Source organism: Glycine soja, chromosome 2, assembly GCF_004193775.1.
Source record: "Glycine soja cultivar W05 chromosome 2, ASM419377v2, whole genome shotgun sequence".
NCBI classification, from domain to species: domain Eukaryota; kingdom Viridiplantae; phylum Streptophyta; class Magnoliopsida; order Fabales; family Fabaceae; genus Glycine; species Glycine soja.
The window spans coordinates 16,739,348-16,762,943 of NC_041003.1; the positions used below are offsets into that span (position 1 = coordinate 16,739,348).

Genomic DNA, 23,596 nt, shown 5'->3' on the forward strand with positions numbered 1-23,596 from the left:
CTCAGGGAACTTGTGTTATCTGACAAGCTATTTCGGTAAATAGGTGTCTGGTATGAAAAGATGATTGTGGTTATGAACAGGTATGTAAACTATATATGCAAAAAGAAAGAAAATCACGCAAGAGAAATGTTGTGTAAAAACAAGTAGAGAACGCGTTGGTCATCCTAATAGGTTCCTGATGCTAAAACAGATGTTCTCTATCAAGCCTCGTCCGCATATTCCTCTTGTAAGACTAAAATCAACCAGGACCGCATTAGGACACACATACACAACTAATTTCTTGTACCCCGATTCCTCGTGATAGTACAACAACTTAGCCCCGTACTATCAAGGACTTTAGAATCAGACCAGTTTCCATTGTTGAATGACCCTAACAAAGCATGCATCTACGTGATCAAGGTAAAGGCATACTGGAATGAAAAGCAGATAGCACAGAGAACACACAAAACATCATTACATAGATAAAAATATATTTACATCAGGTACCTACAGGGAAGATCCAACAGAGGATTTAGCTTTCCATAGTCCGGAAACTTCCTTTACAACACAGAGAAGAACATGATGAAAGATTGCAAAAATACAAGTGGTGAGGATGTCTCCTTCACCTCTAGGATCTCACAATCACTCACAAACTCATCTTAAGCTCTCAGAACGGCTTCCGCTTCGAGCTCTCGTCTCTGCAGATCTTCACACAGCAAAATCTCTCAGAACTCTCTGGAACTTGGACCTTTCTCTCTCTAGAACTTCCTAAACATGCAAAAGCTTCAAGCCAAGGCCAAACTCTCGTGCATGCAGAGGCTTCTCAGGAAAAAAATGCCAAACTCCCACAAAAAATCTGATTTCAAGCTTAAATAGGTGGGTTGGTCCGTGCTCGCGCGCTTAGCGCAAATCTGAATCGCTTAGCACACATAAGTGGATTTTGGCTTAGCGCGCTTCTCTCGCTTAGCAGATGAGCTGAAGCGGTGCACTTGATGACCTGGAGCAGTGTGCTAGCGAACCTGACAGCTCATCTTCTTCTGGATTCTTTCTCGTGCTTAGCCACTGAGTGTCGCGCTTAGCGAATGCTCGCTAAGCTAGCAGATTGGCTTAGCGAGAATGTGAAAACTACACTTTTGCCAATTTGCCTAATTAACCTGAAATTGATAGAAATTGTTTATTAAACACACAAAACAATAGTATAAATTATCTATTACCTATATTTAACATAAAGTACTTATAATATTACAAAATAACTATAAATTGGAGAAGTTTGATACAATATACACAAGTTTTATACACAAAAGTTAGCCGTATTCATCGACTAATAGGTGCCTGCGTCGAGACCTCACGTACACAATGCGGTCTTGGGTGACACTCCTGGCAATGTTGAGGCATTCTTCGATGACCTCATGTGTCGATGTGCCTGGCGTGAGTACCCCTAGCCTGAGGTGACACTCCAACCTCTCGGCGATCGCATCGCAAGCCTCCTATTAAATAGAAAACAAACAAATTAGTATTAAAAAATTGACGTAAATGACATTTTATACGTCTAACCATATAGTAACATTTACCACTGCATGTGTGGGCTCATCGACATCAGACCTGGCTGGATCATCCGGGACCTGAGGGATATCTGACTCTGGGACCTGAGGGACATGTCTAGGTTGTGCAGCAGGTGCATCTGCCGGAGGATCCGATGGTTGTGTCGCGGTCATGAATGGATGAGAAATACGAAAGAACCAGTCTATGTAGTCAGGCGCACATTGACCTGGCACAACACATGAATCACCTGCTGCATCCAGATGGTTTGAGTAGTGCATCCACGTATCGTCTACGTCATCATATGACACCCATGGGTCCCTGGGTCCACCAGGAAATCCCATAGGCTTGTCCCCGTCAGTCTCTGCACTAGTATCCTATGTGTCAGTCTCTGCACCGGTGTCCTGTGCAGAAGCATCTACCATGGGCTCATCCCCAGCTACAGCAGCCTTTGCCTCTGGTACTGCAGGTGAGTCCGCAGGTACTGCAGGCACATCACCGTCAACAATGACTGGTACCCGTCGCCTGCGTGCCGATGTGGTCGGCCTTCGGTGCTGGGGAGCACCGTCAATATCATCACCATCCCCTCCTCTCCCCAGACCTCTGGCAACAACGGTACCTAACGCACGGCCTAATCCTCTAATTTTAACCATGATCTGCAAATGTTGTGCTATAAGATGCAAGCAAATTTGTCAAAGCAATTTTCCCTTTTCTCATTTTCTAAACGAATGATGGGACCGCGCCAATCCAATTTGTGTTCTTATCTCAGTAGGTTAAGCAAATTTGTGTTATCTCAAACCAATTTGTCTTCTTCTAGTGTAGGTTATGATTTTGAATGTGTCTAAAAGTTTTGTTAATAAGCATTAACTATTGAATGCACTATTCTTGTTTTGGAGCTGGAGGGAGAGTGTTGTGTTGTGCACAAAAGACAAAAGGAACAGAGAAGGAATATTTTTGTAGTTTGCCATCATTGATTGTTGAGTTTGCTAACTTAAATGTGTTTTATCCTGTCAATGTGAGAAATGTGTTTTATCCTGTAAAGTGCCATGATACTTGTTAATTAAGAGATTGATTAGGTTATGGTTAAAGGTATGAAACATGATTTTACAATATCCACAAGTATCAAATGATACTTGTTAACTAGGCATTATACTTGTTAATAAACAAGTATCACATGATACTTGTTAATTCTAAGCTCCCAGATTATCTTGGAACAATATTCACAAATATTGACGATGTCATTAGAAACTTAATTAACTAGGCATTATATCCAACATACTCATGTATTAGGAACATAAACATTTCAGACAACTTTATTGCATATTAGATAACTATGTAAAGATGGAAATTGGTGTTTATTGCCTAATTTAGTGAGGCAATAAAAGCTCTTTCAACATTCACTTTGGCCAACATTCACAATGGAACCAAGGTAGCTCTCCCAATAACAATATCAAACTACTGTCAAAGTCAAACAAGTGGTTAAGATTCAGAAATTTGCTTTCTCATGAAATCGCAGGTCATATAAGCACCATGCTGGAGGAAGCTGCCAAATATATTGCCTTTGGCTGCATAATGAAAGGGGATGCAACAATTTGACAGCTGAGGGTGCCCTTTTGTGATGTTTATGTTCAATTCTGTATTAACTAGCATTTAATTGTAAGGAAGTATGAGATTAATCAATCAATTATGATGTTTAACCAGATTATAGGCATGTTATTCATGCATGGGATATTCAGTAGCACGGTGAATACAATGTATAACATATGGTAATACTCAAATATCAAAGATGTGTATCAATTACAAACAAAACAAAACAAGCCTCAAAACCAAACCAAATAGCATTTTCCAAATTCAACCGTACACTACTCCAACCAAAAAGCCTCAAAACTAACCCAAAACACTAATGAAAACCATTTTTCATAAATTACAAATTTTTAAAAATTAAAATAAACAATTATTGATCAAGTTGATTCGCGTTAAGCATGCAGATCAAGTTGATCCACACCTGATGCTTGCAGATCACGTTGATCCGCGTGCTTCTTGCGGATCAAGTTGATCCGCGTGAAGCGCGCCTGAATGCTACCTAATGCAGATCAACTAAAACCTACGGGGATCATCTACCCTAAGCTACACAAAAACCCTACAATGGAAACGCAAACGACATTGAGGGAGAAGAGTGCTTACCTCGACAATGTCGGCGCGCTGAAGAAGAAGAACGAACCAATGGGCCAAGAAGCAGAGGAGAAGACGGCGCTGCAAAATGGAGTTGGGTGGAAGAAGAAGAAGGTCGTGAAAGAAGAAGAAGAAGGTCGCATATCAAGTTGGGTGAAGCTTGCTGGGTGCACAAGAGAAACAAGAAGAAGAAGGTCACAGAAGAAGGAAGAAGGTCGCGGATCAAGAAGAAGGAGCACGGAAGAAGATGAAAAGCTTGGGTGCAAAACTTAAAAAAAAAATATGCAGGGGTATTTTTTACTTTTACCCTTAAGTGCTGGGTGCACCAGCAATAATGCTGGGTGCACCTAGCAGCCCCCCTTTATTAAACCTCTAAAGTTAGTTAGCCACGTGCAACACGCGAGATTCAGGATTTCTATCTTTGACGTACGTAGACGTAGTCGCGTAGTAGCCTACATTGTTGTGCCGTGCAACATAATTTAAAAAATAATAATAAAATTTTACAACGTAATTTTTTTCTGATGTTCTTACCACATATATATTGCATACTTTTGGATTGAGTATAATAGTTACATTTTAAGAAGTGTTTTTTATTTTGATAAAATAATATATGTGTGACTGATTAACGATTGATACGAATCATTCGGTAGTACGTAGTCCAACAACAGTTGATACCCATCACCTGTTTTAAAGCAATTTATAAAAAGTTAGAGGTAAAAAAAGGTAAGAAAAATGTTACGAGCTTGAAGTTCCCATGTGTGCTTTATACGTAACAGATCTTTTACTCTTATTTGGTAAGGAATATTTGTGTATTTGTATCAAGATATGTACAGTCACATCATTATGGGCAATGCCCAAGAAAAAGACTCTCTATTAATGTGATTTAACATTTCTGATGCAAACATAACTTTAACGTGTCATAGGGCATGATTAACTTAGTTAACTTTATTCTTTTATAACACAAGACAATTTATTTTATTTTAGAACGAAAAAGTCACGTATTTGATTTTTTATATATCTTTTTTGTTTCTCTCACTTTTAAAGTTAAATCCGAGTTTTTTTTACTTGTAACATGATTTTTTATTAAGACCGTCTAATTGATTAAACAAAACGTATGAATGTTATCGATTTTCTTATCTATATATATATATATATATATATATATATATATATATGTTTGATTCCTATAAATAAATTAATTTTTAGAAATTATTTTTAGTATGAATTCGTGCCACATGAGTATTATATAACCAATAACCCATGATTTCCATTAATTATCAAATCTTTTTTTCTTAATTTTTTTACAGATGAACCAGTTATACAACGACTATTTGCGTAAAAGTTCTTGTACTGTGATCTTTGCGTACTATTTAGTACTATTGTTTATATTTATAGAGAATATAGCTTTAGGATTTGCAAAAATTGGATAATTACATGACTTTAAATGTGAATGCAAAAATTGTTCTGGTATTTATGATCGTTTAAGGAAAAAAGATCAAATATGTCAATCTTAATTAATTAACTTTTTAATTATTACATATGAATTATATTTTTTACTCATTCATTCATATATATATATATATATATACTAAATATTAAAGTGAAAAAATTAGAATTTAATTATCATACATTAATAATTTTATCCTGTCATATAATCTTAAATATCACTTTTAGATAACTAATATAAAAATAAATAAGCATATAATACATGATATATTATGAGCGTAGCGGTGTAAGTAGTGCAAAATTATTTCTCATAAATTTAATAGCCACGTGATCCCGTAGGCTTATTATGGTCCCGAATCTCCCCATAAATTTGCATTCAGTTGCCACGTGTTATGGAACATTTATAGTTATGGATTATTTTTGTTTAATAGTATTATATTAATGAATTTTTTAGTGTATAAAACTCGGAAGAAATTAAATTATATTTGTATAATTTTGGTAATTATTATAATTTTAATTAAATAATATTTTCTGTAAAATTTATCGTAAATTTCTTTCATATAAGTCACACATATAAAATTTTAAATTATTTCAAAATTATTTGTTATCTTATTTATAGACTAAAATCAACTTAATATAAATATTTTTAAATATATTAAAATATAAATAATTTAATTATCTTATTATTATTTAATTTTAACAAATTTAACATAAAGAATTTTGATTAAATATAAATATAATTCAATGGTTAGATAAATAAAACTAATATTTTATATCAAATTATAAAAATGATATAATAATTGTGATAGTTACATATGGGGAATTTGATTTCTTCTCTTATAAAATAAGTTAATAAAATTTAATTATATATGACAAGAAAATTTATTGTATTATGATAATTTCGGATCATATAATATTTTTCCTTTCTAACCTCACAAATATATTGCTTTCGTTTTGGTTGGATATGATAATTATATTTGTAGAAGTTTTTTTGTGTTAAGATTAAAAATAATATTTATGACCGGTATATTTTTAATAATATCATGCCAACATGAAGTTCTCGGTCGAAGAATTAATTGGGGAGACACAATATCTTATCTTGGATAATAACAACACTGTCTGTCATACACAGATATGCGTTCATTATCAATCAATGTTCAATAAAGTGAATAAATTCAATAAGAACGTGATCAAATACACTTTTACAATGCCCGAATCGCCCCTGAATTTGCTTTCAGTAGCCATGCATGTCTTGTGGACCATGACGTATTTATGGTTATGGCTATTTTTTATTTTATTTTTATGTAATATATATAAAAGTTATTTTTTTAATTTATAAGAATAGATAATAAAATTGAATTATGTGTTACATGAATATTAATTGAATTATAGTGATTTTGGATTATATCATAATTTTTCCTTTCATACCTCAAATAATTTTTTTCTCAGTAAATTGTTGAACTATTTTTCTTTTAATCCGTAGGAATCGAATATAATGTTAGGAGGTTTACAATAACATATGTATCCTTCCTCAATCAACCGAGTTAGATTTCCTTAACAAAATATTTTTTTTAGATTAAAATTGAGATTGAGATAAACAAAATGGGATTCAACAGAGATTAAGTTAAACCAAAGGCTTAGGTCATATAAGCTAACTTAGAAGGGAATTACCTAGATGGTGATCCGCCTACCAAGGCTCAAAAAGTTTTGTATAAATAAAGTTAGACCCAGGTAAAAACCACTATTCATTCTATGCATTTATTACCCTATTTATTGCTCAAAGTCAAGACCTAGCTTAAGCGTCAGATTGTCTTTTGTAGATACTTCCCTTTCGAAGAAGTCTCATCCCATGCATAGGATGATGAAGGGGGGCAAGGGACCCCTTGGTGGGAAGCAAAGGTGTTTGATTGCTATTTAGCTGAAACATTTTGACACCCATTGTAGGGCCAAGTAAGCTAATCGCTAACCCTAAGTATTATGACAATTACTTGAGCATGGATGGACATGACAACAACCTGAAGAAAAAGTAGAAGTGGAAAATCATACTAACTAGTCTTTTGTGGTAAGACGACTGCGGGCGTAGGTATTGGACATGTGCTAACATCATGCCTAAGAGATTACTACCCTTTAGTAGGAAAATGCACCACTGTGGGATCTCAACCGATCGTGGCAACCTAATAAAGATGAAACTCCAGTCGAAGCCGAGGTAGAGTCCACGATGTATGAAATGCCCCTCGGGCCACTAATACTAGTGTTAGGCAGGATACGCAACACCTGTCCACAAACATGTTGGGGGAAATAGTTGTAGCAATACAAGAACCCTTTCTTTGACATCATGAAAGTCACACTGCCTTCCAATTGGAAAAGTTTGCCTATTGAAGAGTATGACAACACTAGCGACATGAGCACCTTGATGTTTATATCACACAAGTAACTTTGTACACCACAAATGATGTTGTGCAGTGCCAAGTGTTCCTTACCTCCCTAAAGGGACAAGCCCTCCATTGGTTCACTCGCCTTCCCCCAAATACAATGGATTCATTCAAAACACCAACAACTCGCTTCGGCACACACACTACAAGAAAAATGACATATACCTACAGACAAAAATTGTCACTATAAATAAAAATTCCGTAGGTAAAAGTATGATAGACTTTGTCCTACAGACATTTCTTCCGTCAACTTTTAGGGGGCGTATAATGACAGCTAATTGTCTGTCACTATAGGGTTTACCTACTATTTATAGTGTGTAGGTAAAAGTCATTAACTTCTACCTACATCTTCTAAGTGTAGGTAAAAGTCTTTAATTTGTACCTATCATCTTTAACTGTAGGTAAAAACCGTATAATAATAATAATAATAATAACAACAACAACAACATAGGATCCCAACTTAGACAAATCAGGAACCCAGAATGACAACTCATATGATCCTGTAGCAAACATAAGACTTCCAGTAGCCCACTTGCCCACTTTATTACAGATCAAAAGTTGCACTCCTCCAACTTGCAACCTAGACAAGACAAAAAGAAAACAATGAATGATAAGTACTATCACACAAATTCCACAAAGGGAAAGTTATACTAAATACGTGTTTGGAAACACACATCTAGAGAACATATTTGGAGTTTTTGATGCAGTTTCAAACATGCTCTTAGCTATTATCCAAAGTAGTTTTTGAAGCCCAACCACAAACTATAATTTTTTCTTGACATTACTATGATTTTTTACATTAGTTGTCTCTGCTTCCTATAAAAGACATTATTTTATGGAAAACACTAAAAATAAATTTTATTGTTTTTAGTTGTCTTTGCTTCCTTTAAAAAAATTTAAAAATACAAAATAAAATAAAATAAAAAGTAAAGTAATATTTTATAATTAAATATAAAACAGAAAAATATTCATTAGAGAAAGAAATTTGACCTGCATTGCAAGGAATAGGAAGCATTTGTTTCTTTTGCAAGTCTAGAAACAAGAATCCCAATTCCTTGACCCCTACTGCGCAAAACCTGTTAATTATATTATATCCATAATGTTAACAAGTCAATTGATAAACATATGCAGGTGAAAATGAAATATATAGAATAGCAATATATATACTTTTAACTAACTAACTAGCAAGCTAGGCGTGGCAGCATTTGTTACCCTAAAAGCATCCTCATCAGTTCGATCATCACCAATATAGATTGGAAATATATCATTCAAATTCTTGTACCCTAGAAATATGCAAATAGTATTATTATAGTGAATCAGAACAAATATATGACTTATATATGTAGCATAGGTAGGTGAGATATCAAAGTAAGGCTATTTTTGCATGAATTAATATATATAGTTATCTACTCACCTAATGATTCTAACAAAAATTCAAGAGCCTTGACCTTGTCCCATTTGATGGTTGGACGGATCTCTAGCACTTTTCTCCCTTGGGTTAGCCTGAGTTGTGGATACTCATTGAGCACCAATCTAACTTTCTCCCCCAACGCTGCCCAACTCTAAGGAAAAAACAGAGTAATTTTTTTTTTTTAAAATGGTTACCGAACAATTTAAGTTTTTTGGCGTGTGTGTGGGTTTGGTAATTCTATTGATTCAGCAATTACATGGTAAGTTGACTGGTACCTTTTCGTCAACACAACGAAAGTGCAAGGACAAACAAAACTTATTGTTCTCAACCTTAGGGCCCTTGGGACAGTCTTCGTTTTTTCTAACAAGATCTTGTACACCTGAAAAATTATTTTTTGATAACGTGTGACGCTGTTAATATCTGATGTGCTGCCACAGGCCAATTTGGGAGGAAATGAATTAGAGGTTTGCATTTAGATAAAAGAAAAATGAGAAAATGAACCTCATCGATAATTGGCAGGAATTGACTCGTGGATTGGAACAGCACTGCTTTATTATTATTATTACCCTGAAAGAAAGCAACAAATGGCAAAACCAGAAAGAAACAAAAGATAGAATCTTCAACACACTGATTAGTTTCAGAAACTCTCTCACTTGCTTTTGGACTTTTTGTTGGACCAGTGATGTCCATGCCAAGTTCTGCCAATTTTACAAAGTTATATACCTGAAAAAAAAATTAGAATGAACTCCAATTAAATCTCTCAAGAGAAGAAAAATAAAGAATCATTTAATCACTTCCATGTCACTTTTTGTACTTATTTTTCTTTGAAGATAATGTACCTTGTCTCTGCACCTTCCGGTCACGATTGCTGTGGGAAAATGTCTTGCTATACCCTTTATTCAATGGATATGAGTACAAGAGAAAAATGGGAACAAAAGGAAAACCTTTCTAGTCATGAAAGCCTTATCTGGATCTACAACAATTGGAGAGAGAGTTCCATCGTAGTCAAGAAAAACTACAATTTGCTTTCCTTTGGCACTATATACTATTTGCTAATATGGTTACACTCATATTGGGTTACAGGCTTACACACCTGTGGAAAGACTGACACCTAACTGAGTGCAGCAAAATTTGGACCTGATAAATCTTTAATCTTATAAATTATGTAATTCTAATCACTTAACACGAGAAGTCTCACAATCACAAGCTGAAAATAGAAATTTGCCAAAGAGACAACTACCTTCATAAAAAATATGTTGGAATGAGTCATAAATAAAGAACAAAGAACACAAACATCAAGAGAACATAATAAATTCACCTATTAGTGTGAATGAGTCATAAATAAGATAACCTGGTATCGATTTCCTTATTATAATTATAATCTAATAAGCCTATAAAGATTAATAAGATTAATAATTTTATTTAGAGGAATTAGTTGCTTAATAAGATTAATAAGAAAATGTTTTGACTTTTGAGTACCTTTATCCCTGTGTTGCAGTGCTAGTTTACAGATTCAGCCCTTAACTGTTCAAAACAACACTCAAAATCCCTGTTTCTTAATTTTTATATTTATGACCAGTGAGAACAAAACCATTGGAATCAACAAAACTATTAGTCACCTAAAACCGCAATCATGAAAATTAAGAAACTAATCATGCATTGTACTGCAACAGGTATCAAAATTCAATACAGAGGAACCAAAGGTATGAAAAAATCTACTTAAAGTTATCCAGAACATCTCCCAATTCAGAATTTGAGCTCATACAATTCATTGAATCTATAACAAAACATGTAGGAACAGTGGAACATAACAAGATGATGAAAATAAAAAAAAAGGCTTTTAAAGGTGGCAAAGAAACATAAAAAAGAAAAAGCTTTTATGCATAAGAAGGACTTGGGAATTCCCAGAAGGCAAAATGGAATACCCGTTAAAAAAAAAAGCAAAAACAGAATTGAGCAAACACCAAAAACAAGAGAGAAAAAAACACTTGCCTTGGAAAAACAACAAGAAGTTCCACTGATAAGAATGGAGAAAGGAACAGAAAATAATTTCAAAAAAGAGAACTTCTTTGTATTGGAGAGGTGCTTAAACATGATAATCCATTTTCGTTACCTCATTTTTCTCTTAAACATCAAGAGAACTTCTGCAGAATGAAGACAACGGTATCACTTTACAATCTTGAGATAAGGCTAAATATAACTAGCAAATGTATTACAAATTCACACATTCGTTTTTGCAATCTCTGGAATCTTCCCCTTCATCTTTTGCAAAGCTTCAGTCACTAGCCTTCAATTATATAAAAGTACCAAGTAAGACATAGTATAAAGAATTAAATGAAAAATAAAAAGGATTAGCATGCCATAAACAAAGAAATATCAGCCCTTAATGTCTTGTTGTAGGAACATACTTAGCTTTTTCCTCTTTAGCAATCTCATGACGTCTCATCTTTTCCCATAGATGTGCAAGCTCCTATTCAAAATTAAATTAAATTAAAATTAAATACCACCTGGTGAATTCCCAACCATCAAGGTTACAACACTCTATTCAACTGATGAAAGAACAAACAATAAATAAAAAATAATGTCTCACTTGCTCAAGAGTGAAATGTCGCTTTCTCTTTTTTTTTCTAGCATCTGCTAGTTCCTGATACGAAACAATCATAATCTCATCTAATAAATCAAAACAAATAATCTCCAAATGCCTCAACAATTAATTAATTGGCATAAAACAAAAAAAGAAATTGCAAAAATCCTGGAATGATCCAAAGCGAAATCGTAGATATTCTAATTATTAAGGAGAGAAACCTCAGAATGAAGACGACGTTCTTGGCCGGTAAGAGGAGTCGTCTTCTTGTTCTTGTTGTCTTTAGCAACGGAGTCTAGTTTGTGCTTCTTTGAGGCAACGAGCTTCGAAGCCTTGGGATCTTCGGAGTCTATTTTTTACTGTTGAAATCTTGCAAGTTAATACAAGAAAGGGAAAAATAAAAAAACAGCCAAAACATTTCCAGCAATTATATCCAACACCTACACAGTATCCCAACCTCTCTTTCATCTCATTTTTCTTTCTCCCACTCTCTTCATTTTCTTTTTTCTTTCTATTTCTCTCTTCCTTCCACTTTCTACACCCAAAATTGGGGTGTACATATAACATTTTTCAAACTTAATAATGTGTGATCCTTTGCAAACTTCCTAACTGTATTATTGTTACATTATGAAGATATTGAAAACAAATATATGACCTTCTTTTCAGCTTCTTCCTTGGCAAATCTTTCATGAGAAATATATACACCATTCTTTTCCCTTGTTGCTCGAATATCTGCAATATTCATATTATACAAAAGATAAGATACAAAATCTTCTCTACATTCCAAAACTAATAGTGGTGGTGAGTGTACCTTCTTTCACCCTATCAATTTCCCTGTACAAGTCCTTCAACAAAACAACCTTCGAAACCTTTTGGTTTGCCTTTTAAAAAACACACAAAGCTTTAAAACTGCTTTTAGAAGAATTGTAACTTGTAAGGAACAATAGCAGTGGTAACTGACCTCAGGCTTATTCTTTATGCTTTTTGCACGGCTAGCATAGTCTAATGTAGTAAGTGTTTCTTCCATACAACAAGCAGACGGGGAAATAGTAGCAATTATACATGTTTTTGTTTTCCCTCCCAAGGAGTCTCGCAAAATCCTTGTAAGCTTACTATCTCTGAAACAACACAACCGATTGGCATGAATTTTAAGGCTCATGCCTTTCAAATTCTAAATAAACAATGATGATTCAACATGATGTTAGCATGAACCTGTAAGGCACATGAGGAGAATGTTCCACAAGCGCATTTATGACACGTCCCAGGGTGAGTAAGCTAACATCTCTCTCTCGATCTGGAGTGATCATGAAAGATTAAGAAATTAAACAGCAAAGAAAAATGGCCTCTAAATATGTTTTTTCTGCTGATTCGCTTTGTATTGGATGTCTCTCAACTATTAAGTCCTTCTCTATGTATAGTTGTATACTCCATTTGTAGCTTTGTGCAGTCATTTCATATTAAAGTCTGCCTTGCTGGTATGCGTGGCCCCCTTAGAAAAGATAAATAATAAATAATTGAATTCTTTAACTCTAATTTGCAACGTTATCATATTTGAACGCATCATCATCTCGATAAAGATAGTATCATCTCATCTATATTAAAAGGGCAATTTAATATCCTGTGTTTTTCCATTTTCCATGATAAAATAATGTACATTCTGCAAATATATTATTAGTCGGCTCAACTGATGACATATATTAATCGTAAGAATACACAAAACTCCTCCTCACAGTAAGGTTTTTATAATCAAAATCTAGAAACGGAAAAAAAAAATATAGCAACCGGAAACCCTAAAAGCAGAAGTTCATATAGCAGAGTGTCCAAAAAGGGAACATTAGATCAGAGAGAAAACCTCAAATTTTATTTGGGGGCAGGGGTGCCGAGGAAGCTGGCTTACTGGAGCTCAAGGTCATTGAGCTGTTGCTCGCGGTCCATCTTGACAATGAAAGGAACAACGAGGAAGAGGAAGGTGGTGTCGGTGATCCACACGACCTTGCCGGTGCTGTGGAGGAGCTTCTTGGTGACAAATGCGGCGTCGCCGGCGGCTTCCTTGCCGTGGGTGACGATGGAGGAGCATGAGATATTCGTGAGGACGGAGCTTGAGTTGTTGCTAGGTCTGTCTGGGAGTGAGACTCCACCTCTTCGGGACGCCATTGGAATGAAAATGAATCAATCAATCAATTAGGGTTCTTGGCGATTTTCTTCTGTTCTTCTCACCCTGATTCTATAGAACTCACTAGTCACTACTCTTCACTTCTCCTTATGCCCTTCTTATACCCTATAGTAACGTGGATACTACTACTATTACCGTGCGATTTCATGCCAAAAAATATATTGCTGCACTATTTCAATCGTTAAATCAAATATTTGGGGCATGTTAGATAACATTTATATTTAAACAAAAATATTTATTTTAATATGTATTTATTTTATGATATTTTACCTACACTTTGTATTTGTAAGTTTTAATTTTTTAAATTTTATGAGATTTTACCTACACTTTGTATTTGTATTAGTAAGTAGAAATTATTTTGAGTTTTACCTACATTAAATAGTAGTAGGTACAAATTTTAAAATTTTACCTATGATAAACAAGTGTAGGTATAAGTATTTTTTTTACTTTTACCTACAATAATTCATGTCTGTAGGCAAAAAGCCTCTGTAGGTATATGTCATTTTTCTTGTAGTGACAATTTGCAACTAGCCAACACGGTCACCTAACCTAGTTAGCATTGGTTAACATACAACAGGAAAATAATAAGCCTCAACAAACCTTCATGGAACATTTCAGAAGATAACTTTAAATATTTGAAACCTGGACCCTGAAGTTGCTATGCATCATCTAATAATTGCTCTTAGACGGGGATCTTTTGTCAACAACCTATGCAAAAAACTAGCCTCTAACATGGACGAGCTTCATTGGAGAGCAACAAAGTATGTAAAAATGGAAAAATTAGTTGCATACATGAACCAAGTTTGAGTCAGAGCAACATTAATAAAGAAGGAATTAGACAAACCAAGATTTACTAAAGCAAGAGAGGGAGGGAGTAGGGATCGACCACCCAAAAAACCCAGTTACACACACTATACCCCCTTTAGTGTAAGTAGATTCCATATCTTGGACCAAGCTCTGGCAATCAACATCTTGGCGATGCTGAAAGGAGCTAACACTCCACCCAAGGCTGATTTTTCTAAACACTGCCAATACCAGTGAAATTGAGGACACTCTGGCGTCCTAAAGGATAAGATCGAGGATATCATCAAGCTAGGACATTTAAAGGATTTTTTTCACAAGTCTTAGTCCTATTGGCTAATAGAACCATCGACAAGACCATAAAAGGGGTAGGGAGTAGGACCATAACCATCATCCAAAGATTGAAAGGCATAGGAGTCAGCCAAAAGAAAAGAAGAAAAACTCCTTGACCAACCAAGGCATATACACGATTGTAGGAGGGTTCGTTGGAGAGGGGACAATAATTTATACCCGCAAAAGACATCTTTGGGTTGTTCGATCAGTTAAGATTGTTTCCTCGTATAAAGCCCCAAAAATGTCATCGATCACCTTCACACTAACTAATTTCAAAGCAATAGACCCAGTTCAGGATGATTTAGTTTTGATTAGTGTCGAAATCGCCAACTGCTTTGTACGAAAAAAACTTATTGACCAGGGTAGTTCGATCAATATCCTATTTTGGAATACTTTCAAACAATAAAATATCCAAGAGGTTGCATAGATTTATACATTATGTTCGTCTGTGAAGGGCCTGAGCACATGGCAATAAAAATCCTCTAAGTAATAGTAACAGGGCAATACCATCCTCTAAGTTATACATAGCTATGTTTTGATTTCAAGGTCACAAACAACCGAGGCAAGTACGAGGCACTACTGGCCGGCCTAAGGCTAGCAAAATAGGTTAGGGCCTGAAAGGTCAAATGTGAAAGTGATTCCATGATTGGTTCCAGACATATTAACAAGGTATTTCTAGTGAAGGATCCTTAATTGTTGAAATATTATCACTCTTTTAAAAATCTAAAGGAAGAATTTGATGAAGTCCAGGTAGCATACATCAACCAAGACCACAATGATCAAGCCGATGAGTTAGCAAGATTAGCGAGCTCACTAAAATCTAGGCAGTTAAAAACTTTCATACAACAGATTCTCCTTATTCCTAGTGTGTCGACTAAAGAATACATGTAGGTAGATGAGGGGGAGCCAAAAACCTGGATGATGGACATCACTGAATATCTGACTTAAGGAACACTCTTAGCAGTCAGAGGTGTAAACTTGAAGGGTGTATGAAAACTTTGTAATTCTTAATTTTTTGTTGATAATGAGTTGTAAACTTTATAAACACTAGATTATTAGGATGATTTTTATTTCTTTAATGCTTGATTGTGTGTGATATCATGCATACATGCATCCTAGACTAGGAGATGTAATTCAACATGTTCAAAATGATTGGCATTGCTTTGATTCATGGTTGTTAACCTTGAAGAGTTGAAACTCTCATAACTTAGTTTTTAAAATCATTAAGTTTCAACTCTGCATCAATATAATAAACTATATGCTGATATAGTAGAAAAAATCGATCCTTTGTTAGGATAGATTCACATTTAGTTGACTATATCAGGTTTCATGAGTTTCTACTAAAATATCAACAATCACACTAGAAGGGAGGGTTGAATAGTGTGTTAATCAAATAATAACTTTTTTGCAAATAAAGACTTGTATCAGCAGCTCAAAAGATAGATGCAATGGAGTCATTCACTGATAAGAAAAACAAGTTTGGTCGTCTAGTAATAATAAAACAATATTTTCGCAAAGGTTTTTCAAATAAACACTTGGTGAGACACGATGTCAAGATAAGCTTAAAAGAGTACTCAATAAAACCACTTAAGAGAGACGTAGAAACACTTGGTTTATACTGCTTCACTTAATTAGAACTACGTCTAGTTTTCCTTTACGTAACTGTAAAGGGTTTTACTAATCAAAACTTTGATTATAAACAAGTATCATGTCTTGCCACTCTTGGCTATACAGTATTCTCATTGCCACTCTTGGCACATCCTTAGACTCTCCATGAATCTAAGACCGCCCAAGTATTTTTTTAACACTAAGTCACTCCTAGCTTTCACAAACAAAAGTTTGAATGAATACAATGATTCAACAACACTCAAAGAGTGAATAAACAGTAAAGCTCAAATATAGAATAACTTTTCCTAGCAAAGGATAGGCAATATAAATGTAAGTGTATCATCCACTGATTTTGCAAAGTTTAGCTTTAGAGATCTTTTACTTGTTCCTTTTCTTAATGATTTTTTCGTTATTTGCTCTTGAGTAGAGGTTGCCTTTTATAGACTTTAGGGAAGGATACATTATGGGATCAACGCTAAGTCTTGATATGATTGTTGTCTCATATCTGGAGGTGAGGCAACGTGGCGTGCTTTGATTAGAGAATAAAAGAATAAAAATATAGACAACAACATGCGTTCCTCTTCTGCGACAAAAGCGACCTCTAGGGGAATATTTTGTAAATGCCTTCTATTCTCTTCTATTTTTTTCTTTTCCTTAAATTTCAAATGTTAGCAATTCAGATAAAGAGAGGCAAAACCCAAATTTGTAAAGCGAGATCTTATATCTTTAGTAAAATAGGTTTTTACTTGTGACTAGACACAAACTTACAATAGTTGTAGAGGTGATGTTATAGCATGTTAGCTCATTTGCGTAGATCATCCTATTCACTTAACAACAATTTATTAGATCAACAATAATTTTTACTTTTGTAAACATCAAAATCAAAGGAAGTGGATCATCTAGTAGTTAGTGGACCGTCCAAACCTAACAATCTCCCATTTTTTTTATGATGACAAACAATATAAATTTTGATATGAGATAGAAAGGATAATGCATGATTATGAGTTATGTAACATATTATAGTAGATATATATGAAAAGATTGTATGAACTCCCCTTAAATTCCATATAAAAAATGCACGAACATATATAATAATAACAAAAAATGCTCCAATACCATTTTTCATTAAAAGAGAAGACTTTTAGTTAGAGAAAAGTGCACTTTTACAAGATAGAAAATTCATTTAACTTTCTCCCCCTTTTGTCATTAATCAAAAGACCAAGGGTTAAATGGGAAAAATAAGGATAGAACATTAGCGTCACCCTTGAATTTATGGTGGTGGAAAGGTTTGCACTGGTGGTAGTGGTGTGGCTTCAACAGACGGAGGAACATTGGTTGAGGGGATTGGTTTAGAAATAAGTGGTAAAGGTTGTACGAGTGTTGGAGGAGCAGGGGTAGCAACAGGGGCAATGGCAAAAACAACACCTAACATAAATATTTAAGCTTGTTGTAGATTTTGGAGTAGAACAACACCAAGATTGGAGAATTGCATTGTAATAGCATTCTGCATGGGTATCTTGAATTGCTCATTTACTTGCCTTTGTTGTTTGGCAAAGGAATCCATTGCTTGACCTATCATCTCTTGGACTTGATTTCCAGTCATAGCAGTGGGATGAGCATAGTTGAGTGGAGTAGGATCTGAACTGATAGAGTAAATAATGATAGTGTCAGGTGCATCTTCTCCTTGATGTAGCTTTATTTGAGGTTGCAAAGTGCTTGGACGCATGTTCTTTCTCTTGGTGTATAAACTCATCAATAGGAGTTGTTTTGGGCACCTTAAGGGTCTCATCCATAACACTAGTGTTAGTGATGTCAATAATGACCTCATGAACAATGTTTTTTGTCCACAACTTTGGCAGAAGCCTCGACTTGGACTTGAGCATCTAGCTCCTTAGCAGTAATAGAAGAGACCAATTCTTCAATCCTTACTCTTCTTTCCTTTTAAGCATTATGGATCGAAGTCACATGATCTTTGAACTTTCTTTCCTCCATTTTGGTGAGATCATAAGTGGTGGTCTCATGATACATCCTGATTGGACACAACACTTGAATGAAGTCATGGTGATTAGCATTGTCACTTCCATCATAAACAGATGAGAAGGCCTTCAATGTGTCAACCCACACATTCTGATTCCAGAAGGTTTTTGCATCATATGCATTTCAAGCTTGAACTCGCTTCTTTCCATTGAACAAGGAACTCTAGTTCCTGGAATAGTTCACTACATCAACCTTTATCCGTCTTGTGGGAATTTCATCATAGAAGTAGAGTTTGAATTGCTTCTTTTAGCAACATCCCAAATAGGTAACCAAGGACACATCTTATTTGCAATTATCTTGATGTTGGTGGCCTTTGAGATGTGCAATCCAGGTGGATAAGTAGTTGCTTGATAGCGAACATATATTTGAGCGTAGTCCTCCAAGCATGGAGTAATCCGCTAAGGTGAGGTATAGGTCAGATGGGTTAACTAGTAGGAGCTTAGTCAAGGGTGTCTAGATATTGACCTTTTTTCTAAAAGTCAACCTTGGGGTATTCTACCTCTTACGAAGGGTCCCTCATGTGTTTCTCAAACAGATCCTGAGAAATACTATTTCGTGTGCTTTTCTTGTCTTTGTACTTTTAGAGGTTTCTCAACGCTATCTTCGATGTGACCTTAGTGGATGGATGAACACATTGTTGGGTTCCAGGAGCCAACCAATGTGGTTGCATTTTGATAACACTTGGTTGCATTGGATATGTCCATTGAGGGGGATCTAGATGAATTATGGCATCTAATGATAGAGCCTTGAAGGCCTCAAATGGTGTATGCACATAGTCATGCCTCATCCATTCTAGTGCTTGAACTAAAATGGATTGTCTGGAGATGGGTTCTCCTTTAGCTTCTTTAGATAAGGGAGATGAGGATTAAGGGTTACTTGTAATAAATGCTATAAGAAATATCTGAGTTTCATTAAAAGGTGCCTTCTTTTTCATGATACTTCTGAATCTATCTAGGTGTATGGGGGATGGAGGTGGACGTTATTTTGTTGTAGTGGGTGTGGACACTTGCATAAAGGAGAGACACAAGCATCTTCAGTAGATTCATTGTCCAATGAGGATGGAGGAGCCCATTCCTTGTTGCCAATTATGGGAATAGACCACTCTTTGTCACCATTCTTGGGATTAGCTTTGGTGGCTTTGGTCTTGACTCTTCATGGAACAGTGGAAGGAATGACAACTTCTTTTGTTGTAGGTAATTCTTGCTTTCTTTGGGGCAATTCTTGCTTTCTTTGGGGCAGGAGAGGTTTGAGCTTTGGAATTTGCCTTTCTTTTTAGAACAGCAACTTGAACATGTCTTCTTCATCATCAGTTTCATTGAGTTTTTCAACCTCTGAGGAACATTTTTCTCTAGACTACTCATGTCTTCTTTTTGTTTTGTGTTCTTTGGCCATTAGTTCTTCTTCCTCTTGCTCCATTTTCTTTCTTTAGAGGTTATTTTACATACTTGGTTTGATGAATGTAGAGTCCACTACTTGTTTGCTTTATTTGCAGTCCAAGGAAGAATTTCAGCTTTCCCGTCATGCTCATTTTGAATTTTGTTTGCATTAGCTTAGGAAAATCCTCACATAACATTTCATTAATAACACCAAAAATAATTTCATCAACATATACTAGTACCAATATAAACTGTGAGTTATAATTTTTATTGAATAGAGTTGCGTCAACTTTTCCTCGTTCAAAGCCATTTTTTAGAAGAAAAGAAATCAGTTTTTCATACCAAGTTCTAGGAGCTTGCTTTAGTTCATACAAAGCTTTGTTAAATTTAAAAACATGATGAGGAAGAATGTCACTCTCAAATCTTGGAGCTTGTTCAACATAAAATTTCTCTTGGATTATTCCACCTAGGAATGCGTTTTTACATCCATTTGATACAACTTCATATTTCTATAAGCCACAAATGAAAGTAAAATTTGTACTGCCTCTAGAAGAGCCATAGGTGCATAACAACATTACCATTTTCGTCTAGTTTGTTATGAAAGACCCATTTTTCTCTAACAACCTTTTTTCCTTTCAGTAGCTCTACTAACTTCCAAACATCATTCTTTTGGAATTGGTCAAGTTTCTCCCATATAGCTTTTACCCAACTATCGTCTTGCATTACATCATCAATATGTCTGGGTTCTACCTTTGAAATCAATGCAGTGTGCCCTCGTGATGATCTTGTTTGTACACAGTCTATTGGATCACCAATGATTTGGCTTTCTAGAAGATTTCTTCTCATGAAGAGTCTAATAGGTTTGCTTGCTTCTTCTTGAGGATCATCTAGATGTTGAGTGGACGCTCCAACTTCTGAACTTTGACTGGATGCCATATTTTCTTTAATACCATTGTCTAATCTTAGATCAACAAAAGACTCATCTAGCTCTGATAAATCTTTATCACGCTTGAAATACAATAAATCACACTAGAAGGGGGGTTGAATAGTGTGTTAGTCAAAATATAAAACCTTTTCAAAATGGAAGATGTTAGAATAAAAATGTTTATAAGAACCCTCGTCTAGTGACTAAAGGTGAACTGTCGTCCAATAATGTGTAAAACTTGTTTTTCAGTGAAAACCTTGTGTGCAGAATGTGTCAATAATGGACTTTGAAATATACTTTGATAAGCTAAAGAAGAACACTAAAAATACTTTGTTTTATACTAGTTTGCTTAACATGAGTTACGTCCAGTTCTCCTTCACCAACCAGTAAAGGGTTCCACTAATCAAACTTGATTACAAGAAATAATTTTTTTGCTACTTCTAGCTTACAAGTATTCTCAAGGACACTACTAGAACAATCGTTAGACTCCTCCTGAATCTAAGAACACCCAATATTGTTTTGTCACTAAGCCACTCCTATCTTTCACAAACAAAAGTTTGACATAGAATCCAAGATTCTTTACAACACTCAAAGAATGAATTTACAATAAAGTTCTAATGTCTCACGAATACTTTGTATATTACAAAGAATGGACTCTCTTAAGCTCAGTGTATTTCTTAACAAATGCTTTTCTTGTTCCTTGATTCATGACTCTTGTTTTTCTGTATGCGATCATTGTTATTCTTCAATCCTTAATCTAATTGTTTCCTGGAATAAGTAGATCCTATGCGTTTCTGTCTGGTAGGATCAGGACTTTCCATATTTTTCATTCATAACTCAATAGTGCCATTAGACATATAAAAGGAAATAAAGGATGAATTAATAGATATGTTCCTTTTAAACAAAATCATATAAATTGGAATAAGCTGATAAATTGAAATAAAGTGCATATTCCAATTGTTGTTTGGATGGACTGGCAAGTACTTCCCACTTTCGGTAGACAGGTTATATACAAATGGATAAGTCTCACCTGGTGTTGCTTTTACTAATGGATAAGTCTTACATGTAATAGAATGGTTAGTACAAATTTATATCATTGTTTTCATCAAAACCTTAAGAGATGTCTGGGTCGTCCAATGATGGATCATCTAGTGTTTAACAATATCCCCTTTTTGATGTTGACAAATAATGCAATCATATCCCCCAAGGGCATTGGATACAAGACTCCAAGAAGATTGGGCCAGAGATGCAAGAGAAGGCGCTAGGGTTCTCATGAGCCTTAGGGTAGATTTTGGGCCCATGGGATAAGTATGAGTCCACTTATCTTTGTACATATTAGATTAAGGTTTCATTATTTTTGGATATTGTATTTAGGGCTCCATAATGTAGGTAGGGTATCCTAGAAATGTAGGATTTTTCAGCCTTTGTATTTTAGGGCACCTAGACTAGTTTTTGTATTAGAGGTAGTTTTGTAATTTCACATACATTAAGTGAATATTTGATGTGTGTGTTGGGATATAAATTTAATTGAATTGGGAGAAGCCCAATCCAATTAAATTTTAGAGGGGGAGGTGAGCATTTGCTTGCTACACCCCATTGCCACATCATATAGTCACACTTTATGCATGTCCTTCATGCTTTACATGCCTCATGACACCTAAGCACACTTAGTGGATAATCTTGGACTTGATCATGGATTAGTGGGCTGAACCATAGCTAAAATTCACTAATCATAATTAGTGAAATTTTGGCTCCACAAATTCAATTTCAAATTCAAATGAAATTTGAATAGAAATTTAAATTTTCCTCCAATTTTGTGTGACACTTAGGCTATAAATAGAGGCCATGTGTATGCATCTTTTGAACTTTGATCATTTGAGAATTACACTTCAAAAGTTCAGATCTCATTTGATGCATAAAATTTTGTGATCCTTCTCTCCCTCTCATTCCACTCATATTCTCCTTTCTTCAAGCTCTTATCCATGACTTCCTATGGTGGTGAGCTTCTTCTTGACTCATCTTCTCCTTGAAGTGGCGTCTCCAATCATTTTTCTTCCTTCTCCATTCCACTGCCATTGAACTTCAAGAAGCAAAGGACTCCATTGATGAAGAAGATCCAAGGCCTAGAGGCTCCACATGGAGCTACATCAACAAACTATATAAATTTTGAGAAATGAATATAGCATTTATATATCAAAATAATTTCAGTATGAATGCAATAGATCAGAATGCTATATGTGGTGGCTTTCAACTCCCCCTCAGTCCAATATACTTATGCATGTGTGGATGCATCTGTAAACATAAACATATTGGACATTTTCAAAACACCTTATTTTATTAATTGACTGGTGTTTACATAAAAGAATCTTTCATATACTTCTCCCCTTTTGTTATTAGCAAAAAGGCAATGCGTTTGAAGGTGAAAGAAGTGATGGAAGACATCGTTGCGGATCTTAAGTGGGCAGTGGTGGAATATCAGAGTGAGTAGGTGGTGGCAAAAGTGGTTGAGGAATGGCTATTTGTGGGGGAGGGTTAAGGCTAAGTGTTTGTGTTTGGTTAGAGGGTGGAAGAGTGGGTTGAATACTTACTGGTGGTTGAGGTTGGACGGGTGGAAGTGGCATTGGGGGTAGCAATAACACTTAATAGACGTATCTGGGCCTATTGTAGATTCAGAATGAGAGATTCACCAAGGCTATTGAATTGAGTAGCGATAGCTTGTTACATGGTGCATTTGAACTCTTCATTCTTAGCCCTTTGCTTCTCAACAAAGCTGTCCATAG

General features: G+C 35.2%; 1 protein-coding gene and 1 pseudogene across 1 annotated transcript; both read right to left on the reverse strand.

Moving 5' to 3' along the window:
* Positions 1 to 7,263: 7,263 nt before the first annotated feature.
* On the reverse strand, positions 7,264 to 12,308 carry LOC114373264 (annotated as a pseudogene).
* Positions 12,309 to 13,456: 1,148 nt separating this feature from the next.
* LOC114372286 (mitochondrial import receptor subunit TOM9-2-like) lies at positions 13,457 to 13,736 on the reverse strand. The gene has a single exon (XM_028329775.1). The coding sequence runs from the start codon at positions 13,715 to 13,717 to the stop codon at positions 13,457 to 13,459; it is 261 nt and encodes an 86-aa protein (XP_028185576.1). The 5' UTR covers positions 13,718 to 13,736.
* Between the last annotated feature and the right edge of the window lie 9,860 nt (positions 13,737 to 23,596).

Coding starts and splice junctions, on each gene's coding strand:
- LOC114372286 (XM_028329775.1), bottom strand. CDS start 13,717: ATGGCGTCCCGAAGAGGTGGAGTCTCACTCCCAGACAGACCTAGCAAC.